Source organism: Nymphaea colorata, chromosome 11 (genome assembly GCF_008831285.2).
Source record: "Nymphaea colorata isolate Beijing-Zhang1983 chromosome 11, ASM883128v2, whole genome shotgun sequence".
In the NCBI taxonomy this organism is placed as follows: domain Eukaryota; kingdom Viridiplantae; phylum Streptophyta; class Magnoliopsida; order Nymphaeales; family Nymphaeaceae; genus Nymphaea; species Nymphaea colorata.
Genome location: NC_045148.1, coordinates 16,873,241 through 16,896,772, shown reverse-complemented (window position 1 = coordinate 16,896,772; position 23,532 = coordinate 16,873,241). Strand labels below are relative to the sequence as shown.

General features: G+C 37.9%; 2 protein-coding genes across 4 annotated transcripts; one reads left to right on the top strand and one right to left on the bottom strand.

The window, feature by feature from the left end:
• The first annotated feature begins 8,793 nt into the window (after positions 1-8,793).
• Positions 8,794-11,765, top strand: LOC116263910 (uncharacterized). Of its 3 annotated transcripts, none has more exons than XM_031643732.2 (8): positions 8,794-8,974; positions 9,216-9,517; positions 10,457-10,528; positions 10,649-10,716; positions 10,831-10,981; positions 11,077-11,157; positions 11,239-11,328; positions 11,408-11,765. In XM_031643732.2, the coding sequence occupies exons 2-8, from the start codon at positions 9,263-9,265 to the stop codon at positions 11,483-11,485; spliced, it is 795 nt and encodes a 264-aa protein (XP_031499592.1). In that variant the 5' UTR covers positions 8,794-8,974; positions 9,216-9,262; the 3' UTR covers positions 11,486-11,765. The 3 variants fall into 3 exon arrangements, with proteins under 3 accessions (XP_031499592.1, XP_031499593.1, XP_031499594.1); XM_031643733.2 differs by having other exon boundaries at positions 8,795-8,949; XM_031643734.2 differs by lacking the exon at positions 8,794-8,974 and adding an exon at positions 8,979-9,104.
• A 2,327-nt stretch (positions 11,766-14,092) lies between these two features.
• Positions 14,093-21,768, bottom strand: LOC116264000 (sulfhydryl oxidase 2-like). The gene is made up of 12 exons (XM_031643872.2): positions 21,230-21,768; positions 20,794-20,818; positions 20,622-20,714; positions 19,165-19,346; positions 18,859-18,931; positions 18,664-18,732; positions 18,508-18,581; positions 18,256-18,412; positions 16,320-16,360; positions 15,188-15,334; positions 14,614-15,103; positions 14,093-14,529 (listed from the first exon to the last, which is right to left on the bottom strand). The coding sequence occupies exons 1-11, from the start codon at positions 21,541-21,543 to the stop codon at positions 14,626-14,628; spliced, it is 1,653 nt and encodes a 550-aa protein (XP_031499732.1). The 5' UTR covers positions 21,544-21,768; the 3' UTR covers positions 14,093-14,529; positions 14,614-14,625.
• Positions 21,769-23,532: the final 1,764 nt, after the last annotated feature.

Below are 23,532 nucleotides of genomic sequence, written 5' to 3'. Positions count from 1 at the left end.
AGTAGGGCGCTTGATCTATTTGACTATTACTCGTCCAGAGATAACATATTCAGTTCATACGTTAAGTCAATTCATGCAATCATCACGACTTCCACATTATGAAGCAGCTCTTCGCATACTAAGATACTTAAAATCATCTCCTGGAAAAGGTATCTTTCTATCATCATCTAGTGAAATGCAGTTAAGAGCGTATTGTGATTCTGATTGGGCGAGCTGTCCTTCAAGTCGAAAATCAGTAAGTGGTTTTGTGGTTTTTCTTGGCAAAAGTCCAATCTCATGGAAGTCAAAGAAGCAAACTACCGTAGCCAGATCATCCGCAAAAGCGGAATATCGAGCGATGGCTACTGCTGCATGCAAAATTGTATGGTTGAAGGCACTATTAAAGGATTTGGATGTACACCATCACAAACCAATAAGTCTATATTGTGACAATCAAGCAGCCTTGTATATCTCCAAAAGTCCAGTTTTCCATGAACGAACAAAACATATAGAATTGGATTGTCATTTTGTTCGAGAGAAGGTTCAACAAAAAATAATTCAACCTCAGCATGTGTCCACGTCATTGCAGCTGACTGATATTTTTACAGAACCATTGGGCAGAGATATGTTTCAAAGCTTGAAGGCCAAGTTGGGTGTCATAGATCTGCACACTCCAACTTGAAGGGGAGTGTAGGATGACTGTCGAAACCGTTAGAATTTTGAAAATAAAATCTTCTTTATTAGTCAAGATATTGTTTCCAATTCTGTTGTAACAGAGAATCCGTTGTAACTCCATGTCCCTAATTTCTTGCTACTGTGTATTTTAAGATAGAAAGTTGTCAATAACAAAGTACAGAACATACGATTCTTCCTCTTGAGCCTCTTCTTCTTCTTTCTTACTGTTAATTTCACAGAACACGTGCGTGGCCCGATGCCATCGGAAAGTAATGAGTGCTTTGCTGTTTGTATCTATCAATAAAAGGCTACGGGAAGACTGTAAAACTGTGACCCTTGTGGTTCATCGTCAGGTTGCTTTATAAACCAACGTCACCATAAAGAGGTGATCATTCTTTTAGGTTGCATTAAGGAAAACCCACAAGATAAAATTAAAACTTATTTGCCATTTCGAATTGATAAAGACAAACCCTCGAGTCATCGAATTCCAACTTCCACACAGACTTCTACGATGACCAACGGTTATAAAAGTTTAAGGTTTGGTAAGTTTGAAACTCACCCTTGCAGAAAATAAACGACGACTTAAAACCTTGATTTATATCAATTGGACCACATAAACTTTCCCCCTGTCCCTAAGGTTTAGGGTTGATTTGGGTCTTGAGTGGTCTTATGATACACCATTCGGTTTAAATATCGCATGTCATTATTTGCAGTTTATAAGAATAACATCTATGAGAATCAAACCAAAGATGTATTGTCTACATGTTCTTCAGACCGACCAGCTATGCTATATGTATCGGGGTAAACTTTTTACTAGATCCCAACTAATGGTAATTCTGTTCTATTATTTTTCCTGTTTTTCTTAATCTCCTGTCGTCTGCATTTCATAACTTTCAGATGCAAAGTAAAAACATGCACAACACCAACAGAGAAAAACAATGATCACCAACCAGTCCAGTCCAGTCTCTTTCTCACACACAAGTCACAAAAGGCACTTTGGTGCACTATCTTCTTTACCCCAAAAGGAAATCCAGAGTCCTTTTGAAACATCAAAGCACATCTAATTTACACGCTATCTGGAGCTTTTATCTGTAGAGCACATGAACGACTGCTGCCAAGTGCTCCCTAATTAGAAGGGAGAATGGCCAATAATGGAATGGGTCAGTATAGAAGCCAATTGGGTTGCATCCAGGTTATGGGTTTCTGTGATTCTTGATTTTAGGGACCAGATCCGACTCATCATGTACAGTTTTCAAGTTGGAAGCATCAATGATTCAATGTCCTTTTACCTAGCGTGACGCGTGCTGGTCTATAGATACGTCCATTTCTCCATGGTTGAATATTCTGCCTGCAATTAGTTTCCATTCTCACGTGTGGAGGTGGGGAAGATTTTCCAATCTTAATGGAAACGCCTCAACATATGGGAACTTGAGAATATTAGGATCCTCGGGGAGCCAATCTATTAAATAATTACATGGAAGCGGCAAAATGTTGAAGGTGGTATTTAGAATTCCATTAGCCTCGCATGAGAAGCAGACAAGCAGAACCTTTCTTTTACTACTGCTCTGGAAAATAACTTCACAGAAATTTTGTAATCGACACAGTGAGTTACATCAGACTCCAAAGGAGGCTCTCATTAAATAAAATCCACTTGTTACCTAAGGCTACGGAGGACTAACGGCTCATGCTTCATGTTGACAAGACAAATTCAAAGTTCCACGGGCCCTTTGGATTTTACTCTTCTCACAGTTTTCTGTCAGTTGGTAGTTCGCAATGAATGGGATCTTCATCGATCTTGTCATAATCTGAAAATGAGCCGTCACAGTATTTCACAATAGAGGGGTTGATACTTGATAGTAATACGTTTACATGCTTATGTTGGATTTTAGCTCACAGAGGCTCTTTACATAGGACAACTGTGGCCTGTGAAGTATTCCACCAAGTTGGTACATAACAAATCTAGAGCCACCAATCTGGAGGTACTTTGCTAGAGTACTTGCAGTTTCCTGTGGAGATTACAATCAAACAGAGTATATCCACTTCCTTCTGGACTATATTTTCACAGGGAAAAGGGAGGGAGGAGGGAGAAATATACCATACGATTTAATTCCACACCATTAATATTAGAACCATTAAAACTTGCAAGTAAATTATGAAGTAAGTATTACTGGCAGCACGGGCCTTATTACTTGTAAGCGTCACCAAATTGAAAGAACATCACAAGTTTGAATCCCACGACTATGTGTTTGCTGCCTTCATAGGTGTCTGTCAACATTGGTAAAGATGGAGATGAAGGGTTTTGCTAACAACAGACTCCTACAATGTTAGATGATGATGGTAAAGCTTTTGCCTTGACCTAGCGTGCAAAGGAAACAATTGAACGCTTTCTTCCAACCTACCAAATAAGAATCAAGAAAACAAGCTTCTTGTGATGAAGGGATGATGTAAGGCAGGTTTGAATTCAAAAGGCCTTATAATATTTTCTCATAAGATTTGATGGCAATTAATTTTAAAAGTCCGTACACTTCTTCCTCTTGAAGCTATGCAATAGTTTCTTGTTGAATAAAGAATATTGCAGACATTAAGAAGCAGGTGAGGCAATCATCCTAGACACCAGTAGACAAAGAAAGAAAGGACCTGATTCTTGACTCTGGAAGAACCTAACTCTATTTATTGCTCGATTGACTTTGAACAGCAATTTGAATTTTAATTTGGCAACTCACTAGACAGGGAAAAAGTTACAAGCGAGCGCACCCACCTGCCAGTGTTGGTAAAAGTCAAGAGGGAGTGGGGACATGCTCTTAGATTATATATTAAATTTAAACTTTCGACACTGTTTGACTATGACATGCAAGTTTTCTTTCCCATTAAAGTCGAATCAACTTGGTGAAGGCTTTATTTTGCCAACCACCAAACCAAAATCATTGAATGACCAACAACAGAAAACTGCCATGCATATATATACATATATATAATGGAAGAGCAAATTAAGCATTCATATGGAAGAGCAAACTTCTAAGGTCGTTATATATCAAGACATATTTTAAAGAGAATCCGCCATTGAGCTCACCATTTGGCTGCTGCTGGTGAAGCTATTAGCATGTACTGCCAAGATAGAGGTAGACTGTCTTCTCTTTACTGCGAGTTGGCGCCATGAATGATTCAATGTTGGGATGGAGCAGGTGAGAATTTTCACCTTCTTTCTCCGTATCTCTAGCAAACGTCATAGGTTCTACTAGTAATGACAGAATCATAACGAAGATTGTTCGACTCCCATGAGTATGCATGTTCAAGCTATGGGCTTCTAACCTGTGAACTGTCGCAAATAGTGTTTGACATAGTGTTTAATTTATTGCCACTGTGAAGAAGGTTCACACATTTAATGCTCTTTCGAGTTATTTTTCATAAAAAAACACACGTAAGTGTTAACTGAAGATACTTTTGTGACCATAGAAGCATTTTCGTTGAATAATTTTTTCTAGAGTAGGTGGTGCTAGAGATAGGTTTGTGCAGACTCCCTATAAATAAGACAAATTTGAATTGAATTCTGCGAATGGTTGCATCTGCCTCTCGAGTGGAGACACTTTCCCTCTTCCTGAATGACACGTTTTATGATGTTGAATGCAATTCACTGCTATTTTATCACTCTATTCCTGCTTGGTGGTGTACCAGAAAAGTTTTTTTTGTTTTTGGTCGGCCATCTAATTGTTTGAGGCTCACTTTCTTTTACTCCCAATAAAAGAGTATTTTTATGATGGTGCTTGTCAGATTTTAAAATTAAGTATCGGTCTTTTATTTATTTACATTTTTTTTCCCTGAGCCATAACGAATCCCCTCAAGTCAGATATCCCTCGTTAAAGCACAGACTATCCACATTTAAAAATTAAAAAGGATCATGCAGCTGTTTATTTTAGCAAAAGTTCCCTCAGACGATTAATTCAATATAAACGAAGACAAAGTGCTTTCAAGAATAACTATGAAAAATCTAGCACTAACAACCGTGCCAATTGATTTTTGTTGTAAGTTAATATGATTTTTAGCAGAAATAATAGATAAAGATAATTCAAGTGAATGGGGTTTGACCCACCCATCAAAGAAGGCCGAAGTCAAGACCTCATCCCTCAAGATATAGGACTTGCTTTTGGTTCTTCCAAATGAAGCTCCACCGCACTTCAACTTGTGTGTTGGTAGTCCTATTTTTGCAGCATAGAGAGTTGACCTTCAAAGATTAAAAAAATAAGGCTGGTCACTCCAAGCTCTTACTCAATCCCAGGTTGGTCACTAGAAGCTCTTACTCAATCCCATTATACTAACTTCAAGGATAATTTAGAGATAATATGAGAGAGAGAGAGAGGGAGGGAGAGAGAGAGACAGGGAGAGAGAGAGACTATGTTATTAATGCTCAGCACCAAGCTCAGTACCGGTATCGGGCCCGGGTTGGCCCAATATTTCTTTTTTAATATTATTTGTATTAATATATATATAATTAGATATATTTTATTATGATTAATTATGTTTATGTATTTTTTATAATTAAAAATATATCTTTTGTTATAATTGGGCTGAGCCGGGCCAAACCCGAGCTCGGATTTTAGGTGTCGGGCTGTGTTCATGCCGCAATTGCAAGTTATAGCGCTGCCCGAACCCCAACTCTTTATCAGGTCGGGTGTGTGCAGTGTGTGAATAAAAGAACCAATATGTCCCATCTATACTTACCCCTACATCATCTTTTCTTTTAACAAATTTGATTTTCTGCTTTTTTTGCAGGTTCGGCATTCTCATCAGCTATGCATATTGTGGTTCATCCTTTTCGTTAATTTCCAAGTAGATATGGGGACCCAATGTCCCACAAATAGACATATTTAAATAAATTATAAAAAGAACTTGAAAAGTGGAGAACACATTCACGGAACTGATCAGAATGGCATGCACGAACGCATGAGCACATGCCCATATCTGCGTTGATTATAAACATGGGTTTTTATTAATGCTTTTATTAACAACCACTCTTTTAATTTATGGATATCAACCACAAATTGGCAGATGATATTTAGCAGATGATAGTTGACGTGCTGCTAATCTGCTCATCCCCTTGTCCATCTATTCCTCTAATCTGCAAGCAAGCATAGATGATGAGCGACGTGATGTGATCTGATCAACAAGGACGTGAGCCAAGCGAGTCCACATAAAATCGTCTAAGTCGCTCTCAGAAGCCAAGTTGTTAGCCAAATCAACCAACCAAACGGATAACACAAATCCTTTTCTTCAACATCTTTCAATTGAGCATGCCCCACTATACATCCACTCCCCCAACAACAAATTCAATGGACTTGTTTGGCTCTAGAAAGCCAACCCAAGTTACAAAAATATACATATACATGTCCTACCATAAACTTTTTCATTTTTTAAAATAATATTTCGCCTTATAAAATTATAAAAGCTTAAAAAAAAGCTATTTTTAAGAGTTCTGGTTTTCCTTTTTCTTTTAAAAAAAACCCGAGTTTTGTTTTTCTTCTGGATGTTTGAGAGTAGGTGGATGACCAAGAGCTGCACTCTCGCTATGTCTTGATTCCATTTGTCTTCATTTAACTGTGCCTTTTTGAGACAGAGAGAGAGAGAGAGAGAGAGAGAGAGAGAGGGAGAGAGAGGGAGAGAGAGAGAGTAAGTTAAGGTATTTTAGAGACTTTTTAAAAAGAAATATTTTTGTTTTGGAACTTTTAATTTTTTCACTACTTTTTTTTTGTTCTTGTTAAGGGGTTTTCTCTTTTTATGACTTGAGAAAGGGGTGTATATAACCAGCTTCACTTGAGCCTACCTAACACAAAGTCACTGGGAGAGGAGCCAATATTTTTTCGTGAAGGATATTTTTTCGTGAAGGGAGCTGAATTATAATTTGAAAATATTGACATGGCCGAGGCTCCTTTCACCACCTCCCCTGGTTCCGCCCCTGGCCCCACACTTGCCTAAAGAATTTTGTGCTTTGAATATTGAACTTTCTAACTTCTTTTTAACTTAGATGCTTTACGTCGTTTGTATCAATTATTTAGGATAATAAAGGTCTAGAGCCTATCCCTAAGCATTCACTATATAACTTGAAGCTTTTATGCAACTTTGTTTTGGTGTATCACCTTTCATGAGTTACTAAGGTTTACCAAGAGGAAGGGCAAAGTTCACTGATTCAGATTGGATCCGTCATTTACTGTATTTGATTTATTCAGACCCTATCTAATTGGATTCGCATTCAGTCTCAGATTTGAACTCTACTTTCTGGAACCAAATTCAACCGAAGTAGTGTAAGATCCAGCTTTTATACGCAATGACGTCTCAGTCTTCTTTCAATCCAAATTTGAATAAAAAACTGCATGTCAAAATCCAAATTTATTGTTCTACAAAGCATACGATGCCCGATCCGTTTAAGTCTCTGGGGGAAGTAATGTTGGCGTTCAATCATTGTATAGGGATTGATGTATGTCAAACATTTTGTCAAGTAAAGTGAAACTAGGACTCTTGTTTCAAAGCATGGTTCAATCTCCGTCATCTGTCCCTCATGTGGTGCGTAAAGACTTTTGGTGAGTGGAAGAAAATCTCATTGCTCCAGTGAAAGTCGAAGTCCTCTTTTCCCAACCTCCTCCAATGCCTATTATATGTCTTTTCCAATGACTGGTTAGATCATCTAATTAGAAACAAGTGTTTAAGTTGGATTTAGTAATCAAACCGAGCAATTTGTGTACTAAGCAAGCGAGACAAGTGCTTTGTTGATTTCTGTTGAGCATGGACGATTCATATGAGCTTGTTTAAACATATATTTGATATCATAATATATTACATTACAGCAAGGTAATATTACAGTTTACAGATGGAAATGCCAACTGATCATATAGAAAGATGAGTTGCGGATAACATAGCGGACTTCTGTTTTGAGATGAAAGCGCCAAGTCCAAGCAAAGCCTCTGTTGCACGCATTTACCAAGTCTAATTGAATGAAAATAAGTTCAGTTTTCGGAAGAACATGCCTAAGGTGGAAGCAAGTTGCAGAAAGCAGTCCAGTATTTTGGTCATTAAATCTGACAAAGCAACTTTTGATAGCTTCAAACCACGAGTAGTCCTAAAATTGATCTTTTAATCTTTCTTTATCCAAGAATAGAGCAAAGTGCCCTTGTTTACCATTTAAAGGGAGACCATAGAGTAGCATAGCGCTAGGTGTTTAGCAGAAAATGGAGAGTGGCCAACCTCTGCCTTTAACCTCCAAAAGAGGCTCTTTTTTGTTTTTTGGGAAATTTCGACTATATGTTATTACTTTCTTGCAATTTTGCTTAGATTTTTACCTTCAACGGCTAGGCTTACTAAGTGGTATGATTCTTGGAAGGTTTATATGATAATAGAAAAACTTAATGGCGCTTATAAAACAGAGGACATTACTTCAATGCATGATCACACTCAACTGGGATCTGTCTTCAACGGAATAGATGAGGGTAACAATTAACAGTAGTTCGGTTTTTGAGTTTGCCATCCACAAAAAAAAAACAAAAAACAAAAAAACTGAAAACACAAGTGTTTCTTTTCTTTGGGTAGAAGACAGAAAAATTGTCTCTTCAAATGCAAGGGAAACAAAAGCATAAAGATTGGAACTTTTTACAAGTAAAAGTACCTGAAATATGTTCAAATGATATCTGTTTGGTGTTCTTCATACTGTAGCATTTAGCAGTTTTTTAGAATTACTGGAGAAGAGAGAGAGATTCATGGATCGCGAAGAGGGCGACCACAAACAAGAGCGGAAGGTGAACCGGCGTCCATTTAAACGGAAAAACCGGTGAAAAAAGGGGTCGTGATCAACGTGGTGTTCTTAGTGGTCATGATGTTCCTGCACCCCCACTTAATACCCATGATGTGAAATTAATTTAAATAATTATATTTTTTATTATAAAATTTAATTTTGTTGCTCCTGGTTGGGCACCAATACCATGCCCAGTTAAAATTATTGCTCAAATGTTTAGACAAGAAGGAGCCACAACACCTAAATAAGACAAAAAACGAATTTTGTTTCTTTTCCTATTTTTGCTAACCTTAGCAGAATTAGTGGAAAACCATAATTAAACAAAGCAGAACTGAAAATAAAAATATAAGCACCAGGCACCAGCTTCCCCAGTTTCTCCTCCCTCTCCCTCTCTCTCTATAGATGTCTGGGAAACAAATTGAAGAAGTAACAATCCCACACTCCATCTCTTGCTTCTCTTTCCCTCTCTGCCTCAGAAAGCCCAAACACCCAAGGAACCCTTCATTCTACCACAAGTGAAGGTAAAGGAATCCTAATTCCATACTTGTAAGTCGCTTCTCATTCCATGCCTTCTCTCTTCGACTTCCTTGTTTTCCTTGGTCCTCATGGCTCAAGTAGCTGTTTTCCTTATATCCCAACCCTTAAGCTCCTTAGAGAAAAGCGTTTCCTTATCTGGGTCATTCTTCTTCTCTAAAAAAATCTTCATCTTTCACATATATATGGGTGAAAAAGTGGGCTTTCTCAATGGGATCTGCGTTGTTCTAAGAATTGGGTTTTGCTTTTCCAGGGTATTCTCTGACGAAACTGAGCTGAGAAGAGAGTGCGATTCTCAGGATGGGTGATCATTTTGTGCTATTGGTGGATCGTTTGATCACTGCATCGACGCTGGAGGCGGCAATCCAGAGCCGAAACATGAGCCAAATCCAAGTGGCGGACGAGAAATCGTCGACGGGTTTGGCCACACAATGGAATTCCGGCGACGGCGATGCTGTGTCTGCGGTGCCCAAATTGGTGGAGTGCCGGATTTGCCAGGATGAGGACCATGACTGCAACATGGAGTCTCCGTGTGCTTGTTGTGGTAGCCTGAAGGTAATTTTTTTTTTCTTTTGATTTTGTGTTGATATGGTAAAACCTATTTACATACCCTAGACACTTTACTGCAGAATGATGCTGGTTGGTAATTCCTTCCACCTTTTCCTTGTCCGTTTGTATTCCTGAAACCTCTTTTAAATCCATACACCGGAAAGATTTCCCAATCTTCAAATTAATCTGGATTTGACTGGGTAGACCTGTCTGCTTATTTCTTTTCACTTTACTTCGTCTGATTTTTTTTCCTTGGTAAAATCTTAATTGAAATTGAAACCCTTGAGATGATTCAAATAGGATCTTAGCTGCTGTGTCATGTAACTGTGACGCGTGAAGCCTGAACTTCAGTTGTAAACGTTGGAACTTTTGTGACCGTCCCCGTTGTTTATTTTCGTCTTGGATTGAAGAATTACTAAGGTAGGTTAACGCTTACTTTGTGGTTCTAAGATAATGTCAAAAAGAATGTGACGGATGCTAATGGAACATCAGAAGCATGCGAACAAATAATACTGAAGCGAAAAGATCCTGGTACACATAGGAACCAACCAATAGTGTATCATAAACCAGAAAAATGGCAAAGGCGGTGGGCTGTAATTAAGGATGTGAAGACTGCAACAGCAGCTGATGGGGCCAGGTTTTGTGTGCATCACCTATAACGCGATTGTTTAGTTTAGTTGAAGCACTCAATAGCTTCTTTTCGCTTGTAAACAATGGACAATTTTTCGGATTTGCTAGTTCAAGAAGTATTAAATGCTGAAATATCGCTGGTGCTTAACTTGTTCTACTCTCGCGTTCCTGTATTGAGTTTTCGAGTCCCAAGAGGCTTCTTGCCATCGTATCGATTTCCTCAATCTCCGTTCACGTGTGCTTTCTTAAAATGGTGGCTTTTGAATATTTTCTCCGTTCTTCGTGGAATTAATTCATCTTCATATACTTTTTCAGTATGCGCATCGCAAATGCATTCAGAGGTGGTGCAATGAGAAGGGAGACACCACTTGTGAGATATGTCATCAGGTAGTTTAACTGTTTGGAAGTCTCTGTGCTCCATATAGTTCATACTTCTGTTCATTCATTGTTATAATGCTATTTTGAGATGACCTTTTCACTGAGCGGAGTAAAGCTGTTATGATGCAGCCATTCAGGCCCAATTACACAGCACCTCCTCAAATGTTCCATTATGGTGGCATTCCAATGAACTTTCGGTAAATCACCTCTTTTTTCTGGTTTGAAAATGTTTTCTTCTTGATGTTTATTCTATAAGTGAATGCACACCTGCTACTTTGCAAAACTTCGTTCTCAAGGTGTTGTTCTTTCAGGGGAAGTTGGGAAATCTCAAGGCAGGACTTGCACAATCCACAATTTATAGCAATGGTTGCAACTGACCGCAGCTTTTTGGATTCTGATTATGATGATTTTACTGTTTCTAGTACAAGAAGTGCGTTATGCTGCCGTGCTGTGGCTGTCATTGTGAGACCCAAACCTCTTGGAACTAATTGAGTTCCTTGTTTTTCGTTTGATTGCTGACTGATATGTTAATACTTTTTTTCTGTAAATGATATCAGTTCACAGTCCTGCTGCTCCTCAAACATGCGCTGCCCATCATAATTGGTGAATCCGATGAGTACGCATTAACGATGTTAACAGTAAGTATCCACAGTCAGCTGTTTTGCTGAATGAATTAGCTGGTTGGTGTCACCATGATTCAAAGTGCCGGTTTTCCACAGCTATTTCTGTTGAAGACTGCGGGAGTCCTCATTCCTGTCTATGTAATGGTGCGTGCAGTAAGTATGTTTTACCGCAGGAGACGGCGTCAGGTAAGATAGTTGTCAATATTTTTGTTTTTTTCTGTTGTCGATAGAAGTATGAAAGACTTGAATTGAATTTCATGTGCAGGGGGCTGCAGATGAACCACTTAGTACATCTGAAGACGAAGATGAAGAACAACGTGTACATGTAATACATGTAAGCTAAGCGAATGGATTTGCCCCTTAAAATCATAGTTTCTCAGTAAGATGGTCCACCCTTCCCTTTGTGGACCGCTTCCCAGCCGAAAAAGAGGCCCAAGATTAGTGAGTGTTGGGCTCAACTGGCAGGGTAAGCTCTCTAACATTCACTCAAGCGAAGCTGTGCGATTATGTAAATAACCGAATATCCACATCGAGAAAATACACATGTAGCTCGAATCCTGTAAAGATCCCTCCTCTTTATGTGACAGCCCAAAAATTTATAAAAGAATGCTATCTTTCTCTTATTGAGAGTGATCCCCCGATGCCATTTCGATGATTTTTTTTTTCTTTTCTCCGATCTCTCCAATAATTTAAGAACGAACAGCATTCTGCTGAAAGTTTAAAAAACTTGAAGATTGACAAGTTTCGTGCCATTATTTGGTGGAATACAGATGTCGAATCGACCAACTCAGCCGTGGTTATTCGACTTGTTGGTCTCGGCTTTTAAGAATTGGCTACGCTTTCAAGATAGCACATGAACATGGAAAGATCGTTTTTTCGGGCCATGGGGTGCGATGGTTCCTGGAGATCAGCTTCCAATAACGTGATAATCAACTCATTTCCTTTTTAATTTCTTTCTCAGAAGCTCATATTGCTGTTGGGTAGAACAGATGCACCCTGAGTATTAAAATCTCGACGCCCTGCAACTTCAAGGTTCAAATCGAACGACATTTAACCACGACCGTGGTGTGTGTTTTAGTAAAAGTGATTTTACATTTCCTGGATTTGGTAACGGCTCTTTACTCTCTTTCTTTTTATACGGCGTTTGAGTCTTCTGGGCACCCACATGTTCGGGGCCGGAATGTATAAGATACTTATGATTCTATTGGTTCATAAAGACATAAAGACAAGTAAGAAAAGCCAAGTTTCTCCACGTCATGGTATGAGTAATAAAACTACTACATTCTAGTCATGGTAAAAAAAAAAAAAAATTTCAACACTTACTCCATTGTTGGGTTCCAAGATATTGGTTAACTTGTACAACATAACGCCAAGTAATGCGTGCACTCGTGGGTACACACACTCTCTGTACGTTTCATTAAATAACTTGTCCCATCTCAAGGACCAGCCTGCTGGACCTATTATGTTTTCGACTCTCTGCAGCTTCTGTTTCTTTAACCTTTGGATACCCTCTAGTAGTTTTAGCTTTAGACTGGTCGTCGTAAGTTCTACCAATTGGGCGATGCCTTTTTCTAGAGCATATAGCCCAGTCATATAGTGCCAGACTTCATCTTGAACTAATGATCTTGGTTGTCAACCAACTAGATCTATTCTGGTTGGAGGTTAAAGATTAGGCATGGCAGCTCAAAATTTTGGCTCATGGAGTCAGGAAGATGATTCTAAGGTTCAAGGATCTTTTCTACATTTATCAGTAATGAAAATGGAATGATCTATGGTGGGTTCTTTTTTAGCTTCAACAAAGTTGTTTGATTTCAAAATCCTTTGTTGTTCTTGTAATCTCCCAAGTTGGTAATCCAAGATCCTACCATACAGTTAAGCCACACTAGAGAGGCTTCATGTATGCTAATTGCTTTTGCCACTACCTGGTCATGCGATTCAACAGGGTTGAACAATCACTCAGCCCGAGCGATCCATGAATAGCCTTACTGCGTCTGTCCAGGCACACCTATAAAAAAGTCATTTTTCAGCAGACATGCAAACTAAGAAACTGCAGGAGATACTAACTGGCAATTTGCCATTTCATAATTTCTCAAATCATAAAGGGTAAGCACACACACAGAGACACACACATATGTACATTGGGCAAGAAACAGTCACTTCGAACGAACTTTATCTTAACAGTACTACTTTAAAAGAATAAATAAATGATTAATTAAGCATAAATAGTCTCCAAAGATCTTCCGAATGATATCGTCGTGCACATTTTAAAACTCAACAAGTTGATACCATTGTTATAGGAACAAGTATGAGAACGCATATAATCTCGTTAGAAAATGAAAAAGCGACTGTGCGAGCTTGGCAGGATGTCACGTTATTCTCGTTTTGCGTATAGAAAAAAGTGCGTCTGCACTTTGGAGCACATACGATGATATTACACGTCCAAGCCAGTGAAAGGAAACTTCTTCATACTGACCTATCGTTTTGCTTAAAGGCGGATATTGAAGGTTCCAAGTAAGGTTTATCAATTTAAGACATAGGAATACTCCATATCTGTTCCTTTTTCAATGGAAAAGCGCAAAAAAAAGCACAGAAATTTTTGTTAATTCACACGCTATGAAGGTCAGACTATAGGGTATGCTAGTATTATATAGAAGAAAGGGAAATTAATATACAATAATGGATATATTTTTGCCAAAAATCAAAGGAATATGGCACCAGACCAAGCCTAAGCGTCCCAAGATTGTCGAATAACTTTACATCACCGGGAACAGGTTTGTTCTTGGAGCTTATTCCACGTACAGAACTATATCTGCAATCAGTCGGGTTCTTCCCATCAGGACACGAACTAAGAACATATGAACTCCCATACGTTCTCCAATATTGACTGACGCATTTGCAGACAGAGCTAGAGACGACTGTGAATTCAACATGCCAAAATGATGGCTAAAAATGTTCCAAATGATGTGCAAAAATTCTTCAAATGAGTGTGGAGTTACGTGTTTCGATGTGCATGTAGCCGTACACGACATTGATAAATTGGGACTTCAACCCAAATATAACAATTCATGACAGATTTTATAACTGTGCACTCTATTAACTGATTTAGTGTACATACGATCAAAAGCAGGTGCCCTTTTTGGCCGATGAGCATCTCAAATCCCAGTAAGCTGAACTCCAAAACTGATGGTTAGTAAAGAAATCCGATGCTTCAGGCTTGCTGTCGAGAAGAAATTTTGCCAGGAAGAGTAACCAGCTCCCATCTGGAAATCACTTTAAAGAAATGATATTTTGTTCCGTATGAGCCCCTGCACTTATGAAAGAAGCAGTACGCACCCACAAGTAAAGCTTTGTTTCCAGAAACCACATCACTGAATGCTCCTCCTCTGCCTAAAAATAAATAAAACATATGAATCAGCCATTTTCTAAGGCCATGAACTCTAATATCTACCGTAACACACTAGCAGCAATTACCACTCCTACTACTCATATGTTCTTTAAAGAGTGTAGTTGGTGGTAGTACTTCCGGTTTTTTTGCTGTGATCGCCAGAAGCAAGCAAGCGCTCCAAAGGCACAGCTGGCCAATGCAATAGCTACTGCGGCTCCAACAGGCACTGCAACTGCATTTGATGTGGTCAGATCATCAACCATTTGCAGGTCACTCTTTTTCCCAGTCAGATCAATTCCGTCTGAAGATGACTTAATCATCTTCCCATAATAATCAATTAAGAAACGGAACACTTCCGCTTCATTCCACTCAACTTCCGTTGTGCTATTTTTCTCCCCGCCCACAGCAATATAACAAGCTGGGCAGAGTAGCCTGGATGGCCAGACTTTTTTTGGGAATTTCGGGTCTCCAGTACCAAGAGCTTCTTCTTCTTGCTTTAGCCTCAGATTCACCTTGTTGTGTGTTTTCCATAGCCACAAGGCAAAATCCCTGGTTGTATTGAAGGGACTGGAAACACTGCAATCAAATAACTAAAAAAAAAATTACATGTCTAAGAAATTTTGGAATGAAATGACACAAGAAAAAATATCTGAGAAGTACCTGGAACACATGTCATAGAAATGATGGCGACATTCCTCACAAATAAAAAAGTTATGAATGAAGTTGCATATGGTAGAAAAAGCCAAATGGCTCTCTGCATCGTCAACTCTAACAGACAGAGAGTGGAGAAGTAACCACAAACCACAGCTGCCACGACAAGAAAAAGTATGATAAAATGAATTAAGAATATGGGTTGAGGCATATGATCTTATAGGTCAGATCAAATAGGAGAATCTCTGCATCAAGTCCAGAAGCATCTCTCTCTCTCTCTCTCACACACACACAACATATATATATATATATACACATAAAAAGAAATGAAGCTGTGTTATCTAGAGGAAAGAACCCATGTACTTTGGTGTTAATAATATGACCATCGTAATTCAATTATTCGATATAGACTAGCAGTCTTAAGTGCACCTCAACTAATAGTCGGACATGTACGCAGATGACAATGAACAGTTACAAGAGTTTTATTTTCATTATTATGGGCATAACTGTCTTTATTCAGTAACTCCAGAAGGCATTTTTTAGATATAAACAATTCACTGAAACAGGGAGATAATCTAGTGAAAAGGTTTCTAATTTGACTAAATTAGCAACGGCCTTAGCAAGTGATCTGCATTCAGGAATGCCATCATCTATATCATGCTATCTGGATTCCCAAGTGGTAGGCTAGATAGATAGGTGTACATGTAAGTGGATAACATCACAAGCCAGGACAGGACAGAGACAAAACAAACAGAAGAGACTAAAGATATTGTCTAGATGGTTGCTCCTAAACTCAGAGACTTAGTTATAGTCAATCACAATAAAGCAACAAAAGTATCAAAGAGCATGTAATAGAGTAAAGATGCAAGACAAGTACATGAAAATGGAAATCACGTAAACCAAAAGACATTCAATACAAAACTACAACAAAACAACTCAACAAGAGAGAACTTACAGACCACAAAAACTCAATATATCCCTACCTATGAATTCTTTTCCAATTAATCATTTCGTCTGTTTGAAACTCTATTTTTCACAGGGATATGATAATGAGTTACAGAATGTGCATGACAATCACGAAGCTAATAAGCATAATCAAATAAAAAAGATGAAACAGATTTGACACAAGACATTGACAAACCTGAATCCTCTGGTATCATTTCTGCTGCCACGACAAAATATCTGCAATGTAATAGAGAAATAAATTTTAAACATCTTACAGAAAAAGGACAAAATGCAATGTCAGAGTAACATGAAATAACAGAAATTTAACAAGATTAACCAACAATGAAGCTTCTAAAGTGAAGCATAAATGAGTGAATGAACAAATCCTATTCACTTAATAAATGAGTCACCAGAAATAGAGAACCTCATACATTTTCATATGCTCAGATGTAAATATCGCAATAAAATAGATGACATGGAAAGGCATGGATCCATGGAACAGAAGGACCAATCTTCTTAAATGAATTTAAAACAAACAGAGCAGCAGAACTAAACAAAAATAAGAGACCTTGAGACAGGAATAAATGCAAGCCCATGATAGATTCACTTTGCTGTTTTTCCCCATTTGCCACTTCCTCACTTCTAAATAATCATATAAATTAAGGTCGAAGGGGAAAATAGAAAGGTAATTGTTCGACACTGATAAGACATTCTATAGTTACCTAGCTGTGTTTATATAATATGTTATAGGAAATTTACAACCAACGGCTGTCGATGTTCTAGAAAATACCTAGAAAAGCTGAGCATTTCTCCTTCTAGTTTACATAGGATGCTCCAGGAAAATAACCCACCCACGAACATCAGATGATATTCTAGAAGATACCTAGAGGAAAGAGGTACACATTTTTTCCCCTAAGGTTGATTAGCAATTTCTTCCAAATGTCACTAGCTCGGTTAAGTGTGTGAAGTGTGAACATTTATACACCTCATCTTTTATTTGTAGGTCATAGGCTTCACTTTGGGACTTGATTCATCCTGATCATGTCCAGATGAGATGTAAGGTTATAGTTAATATTGGTTCTAAGTCAACGGAACATAGACAATGTCTTTAAGTAATGTTCACCAAGCACAGTAAATGTTACAACATGCTTAGATATAAAAAACTACAAAAATTGTGACCTGCAGCTATTCAGAGCAAGAACAGTCAGAAACATGGTTTATGAACATGTAGAGTAGAAGTCTATTGCAATAAATATCAAGCATGGCTATTTAAATGAATTTCATTCTCTAATGGCCAGTCTGACATTTCTTGCAGGGTGGATGAGAGAGAGAGTCTCTGAATTCATTAGATCCCCTGTAAGTTGACATAATGATTTGATAAGTGCACAAGAAAAACAAATGTGTATATTTTGTAGAGATGGTGCAATGGCTGCATATACAAGCAATCAACTTGATCAAATAAGATCATATCTAATATAAGAAGGATCATCACCCGCGAAAGAGCGATATACAATGATTTACACAATCCATATTCCCATAATTGCAAGAACCATGTAAATTTTAAACGTTTATTTTATATGTCTGTGATCTCAGAAAGTCCGAGCATGAGTATCTGAAGCATTAGAACTTAAAGGAGAACATGATTCTCAACTGGATTCTTTGGCAGTTCAGAAGGCAGACAAGGTACTATCCAGGGTTTAGCTAGGAAAAATTAGCCCTTGAGCTGAATATTGCTTCATGATAAAACAAACATGAAGGCATGATAATGTTGTCAAGGGATATCGTGAAAAAAAAATGCTTAGAAGGAATGCTTTCTAGAGATACTTAGATGAACCTAAATTTCTTCAAACCGAAAGCTATAATTCAATAAAAAATGTATATCTAACTATACTGACAAGTAATAGTTTTTCATATAAGCTTCTACTATGAAATGTAGAATGAGAAGTACCATGAATGAAAACACCACACATTGCATTCTGAAAGAAGGAAGAAACAAAGCTGCACGTACTGTTCAGTTTAACTTCAGAAAGAAGGTAAACTATAATATAGGACAATTAGTAATCAAAATGTCCCCTAAAACCATGAACTCACAAAGTGCTGTATCTGAGAAGGCATAAAAGAAAGCAAAGTACCCAAGAACCATGAGGGACCTCTTCACCACAAATGCCAGTGTTTGTGAATGATGTGTTTCCAGAAGGAACAGATTCCTTCTCTGCATGAATTGACCACAGATTTGAAGGCCAAGAATAATCAAAGTTGACAAGCATCTCAGAGCTGCCTCTTCGGCACCTAAAAGTATTACTCAATGTGAAAAAAGGAAAGCGAAGTCATATGTATTATGTACTATAAGCAATTCTGATGAATCAGATCCTAAGGCAACACACCTCTTGGAAGGATGATGGGCCGCTAAAAGTTGCAGAAACTGTATTAGAGGAGCTCGAGTATCTGCTTTTATCATCTGTGCCACAACCAAGAACTTGCAAATATGAATTAAAGGAAGGGATACGAAAAAAAAGCTGATAAGCATGGTTATTTGCTACCTTGTGTTCCAGGATGATGTCAAAAGCTTTAGCTGTTGCTTCATCAATATCAAATGCAGCTTGCAGAATCTTCCGCATTTACATGCCACAAATTTAAGCAATATCATAAAATGGGCAACAGTATTCTAACTTTCTAAGTAAACTATACATGATGAATTTGCTTACAAGTTACAACAAACGTTATTGCTAAAGTACCTGACCAGAATCAGAAATATTATGCATATGAAGAAAAACCTTTTCAGCTTTCTCGTCATCCAATGAAAAAGCCCTGCAATATTGACATTCTCATCAAAGATCTACAGATGATATAGAATTAGTATATGGAAAAATAAGAGTGAAGACACCAGCTCCCTTAGAAAGTTTAAGAAAGGGACCAAGGTGAGATTCCAGTTTCACATACAAAATAAAGTACCAACAAGCAATTTTTCACCACATGGTCTAAATATTCAAACATAACAAAGAAAAGGAAAAGAGAAAAGGTAAGCATTCAAAGAAACATGCCTGTCAAGTCTTTTATTTATCCAGTTAAGCAAGCGATCAGCTGTGTGTGCGTCTTCAATAGCTTGAATTTTACCTTTTCCATCTTCAGGTTTCCAGTGGCCAGACACAAATTCATTTGGAGGACCCCAAAGAAGCATGGGGTAATGGCCAACAGAAAATTTATCACATAGATTTGTATTTATCTGCACTGTGATACATTCAGAAGAGAACTTAGAGCACTTATCAGATAAATAGATCTATACGCTTTAATACACTCAGGCCATTGACTGGTAAAGCACTCATATATATATGTGTGTGTGTGTGTGTGCATATATGGGAATTAGAGAAAATAAAATAAACTATGAGATACACGTGTATCTGTTTTTAAGGATGAAAGCACCACACAAATGCCAGCATTACCACCCTCAAATGCCAATACTGACAAATGTGTGCTAGATGAATGTGCATACAGAGATGCAATGTAAACTAAGATACTGTAAAATCCTGGTTCCATATTAATAATTATTTAAGTTGTGGAGGCTGAATGCACCTATAAGAGTCTACTTTCAAAGTTCAAACATAATTATCAATATCTCTCTGAAGTCTAAACTAAGTCCTGCTACAGACTCCGGAGATTGTACCAAAATGTTGGTTTTCTGCTGCAACCTTGCCGGGGGATGTCCCCAAATGTAGGTTTTGCTTTTTCGTTGGGGAAACATGAGACTTCAAAGTATAGTTGCAATATTTGACCACCTTACAAAACATACTGCAACATTTAAATGCATGAAGTTCAAGTGACTTCTCATGCAACAACCACAGATCATAGCCACAAATATTGTTCTCGGTTTTATAGTGGCAAGGTTTTTCTTGGGTATCTTTCAAGTTTCAACAAATTTTTTTTCTTGAGAAAATTAAAGGAAAATCTCTGCAATTTTTTAAAAAAATGAAAAGAATTCTAAAAATTAGGCAAAAATAAAAAAAGGAAACAAATACGAAGACATTAAAAAACAAGATAAAATGATAAAAATAATGTCCTAATGACGATAAGAATGATAATGAATAACCCAATTTAAATTTAAAGGTGAATCCATCATGTCACTAACCTTAAAAAGGATAAAAACGAAAAAAAAAAAACAAAAGGACGGGAAAAAAACACAATAAATATATTTTTCAAGGTTTTTCTTCAAAAGGATACAATTTTCTTGGGGTTTTTTCGTTTTTGTCATTTTCTAGTTAGTATCGCAATAGTTTTCGAAAATATCACGATATGTGTGGCTACGGTTCACAGATATACCTAGACCAAAAGTAGCATCCACTAATTAGTTCTTGGATATGAATTGCCATTTGATGTAGAATAAGAATGAGAATAGCTACTAGAATTCTATAAAGCAACCTAAATTACAAGTTTCAGTAAATCAACTTGTTGAAATATACGAGATGGCATTTCACATGATATCAGCAAAAATCAGGCATCATACCTTTAAAGCACAATCAACCCTTCCCATAAATATAATCCCAGAGTGTGCAGCATCTGCTCCATTGAAAAGCCTAGCCACTTTTTCATAATGGGGCTGCAGAATTCATCACATATGAGATATTGTTGTAGCTAATTCTGATTTACGCCTTAAAATAATTTATCCATTAGATTACCTTGTAATTTCGACAAGCAGGACACCTGAACAACAGATAAATTAAATCAAACTCCTATTATATAGAGAAAGAGCACACGTACACTCACTAAACATCTGTGTTTCAGGAAATGAAGTTTGACAAACATTCCTTTCACAAAGAGAAGCTGAATCAAGAAAAGATACAAAAGGACCCCGAAACCTAATTATATAATTAACGAAATCCATAACTTTTCCATCATATACTATGTTGGTGAATAACTCCGAAGGCAAAAAGGAATAACGAAGAACGCAAAATCAGTCATCCCAGTTTCAACTGAAACCATCTTACTTAAACCTTAATTTGCACAACTAGGAACCTTTCTCGATCTAAATCATGAAATCCAAATAACCGAAACAGAAAGCACTCTAAGCAGAAAATTAAAGAATAAGAGAAGAAGAAGAAGACGTTAACTTACCAGTGTGCAAAGAACTCGACGATCACCCAAGGAGCAGGTACATCCTTGAGGACCTTGACGAAGTTAGAGCTGTCCAAATCCACGGCGAAATCTTTCGAATCCGGCTCGCTTATTGATCTCAAAAGAGACCTCCTCATCTGAGAACCACTGTTTCCTTTCCCCCCGCTCAGGACGCTGGCAGATAGGACGCCTACTGGAAGAACCGCCAACAGAAGTAAAGCTGCCATTTTCATAATGATGATCATCTTCCTCGTTCTAGACGACACCACCGAACCAGGACAAAAGAGAACGAGAAAGCACGCGCTCTCCCTCATCTCCGTTCCGAAAACTCTTTCCACCTCCGAATGAATAAACCAAAGGCTTCTAAAAGGTATCAAAAGAACACCACCATCGTTTTTTCTCCTCTCCGGTCGATAGGGGAAGCATGAACTGAGAGAGAAAGGGTGAGGATTACACCTTTCCTTCTTCTTGGATCTCTACGCCTTCGAGTCAGAGAGAGAGCGAGAGAGAGAAGGTCTAAAGGAGATGGAGCGTATTTTTTACCCGGAAATTATCTGCAAAAAATCGGTCATGAAAAAGGAACCGGTCGCCTCACGGCAGAGTCGTGACTAGTGGAGATCCGTTTTGACTTTTCAGGCCCATGGTTTTCTCGTTTTCCCTTTCAAAGAGTCCAAACCTGAACTGATCGGTTCTGATCTCCCGCCAAATCCATCGTTCTACCCCAACTGGAACTATTTACTTTGGAGTTCGTTGAATCTGCTTCATTGAACAAGGGAGTCCAAATTTTCCAACATAGAATTCCGGATTCTGTTGGATCCAAATACTGGATCCAAGTTATAAAGTCTCAAAACAGAACGGTTGAGTACATTAATTTGGTCAGCTCCCCTGAAGGTTTCTCATAATAACATCAACAATGAAATTACTGGATGTTATAGCCTTTACTAATGATAATGAACTACGTTTCAAGAGATATAAAAATGATACTTAAGTTGTGGAATTCGGGGAGTTTTTAGGTTAAGAGAACACTTCCGTTTCAAGGTCTGGAAGTTACATTCAATTTTGCCATTCAACGGCTCCAAGTGCTTGAGTACATGACAACTAAACCATCATACCTTTTCCGGATAATTATATTCTTGAACCCAAAATTTATACGAGGAAATAGGCCAGTAAGAACTACAAAGTAGGTATAGACCTAAATTGGAGAATTCGGAAATCAGCAGTGCTGTTGTCCTCTTGCCTGACCCCTTCAAATTCTCTCTCTCTCTCTCTCTATATATATATATATATATATGTATATATATATTCTTGTCTAAAGTACGTATTGCATTCTAAACCTGGCTTGGATAAGCGGATGCTTCGAAAGAAGACAACCTAAGAAGACCAGTAGGTAGATGACAAGATTGGAAGCAACGCTTACACTGGATGGTTAACGTAGAGGGCGTAACTTTTGGCTTCCTTTAAAAGTATCTTAGATCTATCGCAATTCTTGTGATTGTGAATCTCTTAATCAGGATATCGGGATTTGGTGCAACAAACTTTTAGGAGAGCACTCGAATCCTTTGGACCCTCAGATCCAAGAAATCTGGCAAGCTAATACTTCTTCCTTCTTCCATTTATTAATGGAACCCTGCGGGGGGAGACGGCCCCTGGCCTTTTAGTGCCAAAGAATGCAGTTGAGTTCTCATATCGAGTTCAATATTTTGAAACTCCAATGTTTTCATTCCTGGGATAAAACTTGGATATGGAGAAACAAAAGAACATCAAGGGGTTCCATAACGAGAGAAAACGTGGATCCTAATTGATGTCACAGTTCGACACCTAGAGGCTTCACTCCCTTGCACAAAGCTGAAACCAGGCATAGGCCCTTAAGAAGACAGTCTTAACCTCAGAGTTCTACTATCTAAGGGATCGATGGGTGCTCAACTAGTTGCATGTCTCTAGGTTGCTATAGCCTATATGTTGCTTGAAGGCCAAACACGTAGAGGTTCAAAATCTAGCCAACTAAAATGCCTCTAGAAGCTTAATTTCTTATTGACAAATCCTATTGACTTAGCATCCATAAACTCTGTATCAAATTTCTGATGTCCTGAAATAAATTTAGTAAGTGGGGAAGAGGACGAAAAACATCGAATAAAGAAAAGGTTCATGGGAGAAAACACCATGATATGCAAACCCTCTTTAAAATTATGAGAAAAAGTACGGTAGAATGTTGCAAATTGAAAAAGGGACAAAGATCAGCCAGTTACAATTCTTGAAACAGAAGATCACAGGACTTTTTTTTTTTTTCTTTTTTCTCTTAAACA

Excerpts from the sequence above, each read along its gene's own strand:
- LOC116264000 (XM_031643872.2), bottom strand. The coding sequence starts at position 21,543 with ATGAGGGAGAGCGCGTGCTTTCTCGTTCTCTTTTGTCCTGGTTCGGTG. Across the intron at positions 18,733-18,858 it reads ATATTTCTGATTCTGGTCAG|ATTCTGCAAGCTGCATTTGA; the intron begins GTACTTTAGCAA and ends TAAATGCGGAAG. Across the intron at positions 18,413-18,507 it reads GCCCATCATCCTTCCAAGAG|GTGCCGAAGAGGCAGCTCTG; the intron begins GTGTGTTGCCTT and ends TAATACTTTTAG.
- LOC116263910 (XM_031643732.2), top strand. The coding sequence starts at position 9,263 with ATGGGTGATCATTTTGTGCTATTGGTGGATCGTTTGATCACTGCATCG. Across the intron at positions 11,158-11,238 it reads ACGCATTAACGATGTTAACA|CTATTTCTGTTGAAGACTGC; the intron begins GTAAGTATCCAC and ends GGTTTTCCACAG. Across the intron at positions 11,329-11,407 it reads ACCGCAGGAGACGGCGTCAG|GGGGCTGCAGATGAACCACT; the intron begins GTAAGATAGTTG and ends TTTCATGTGCAG.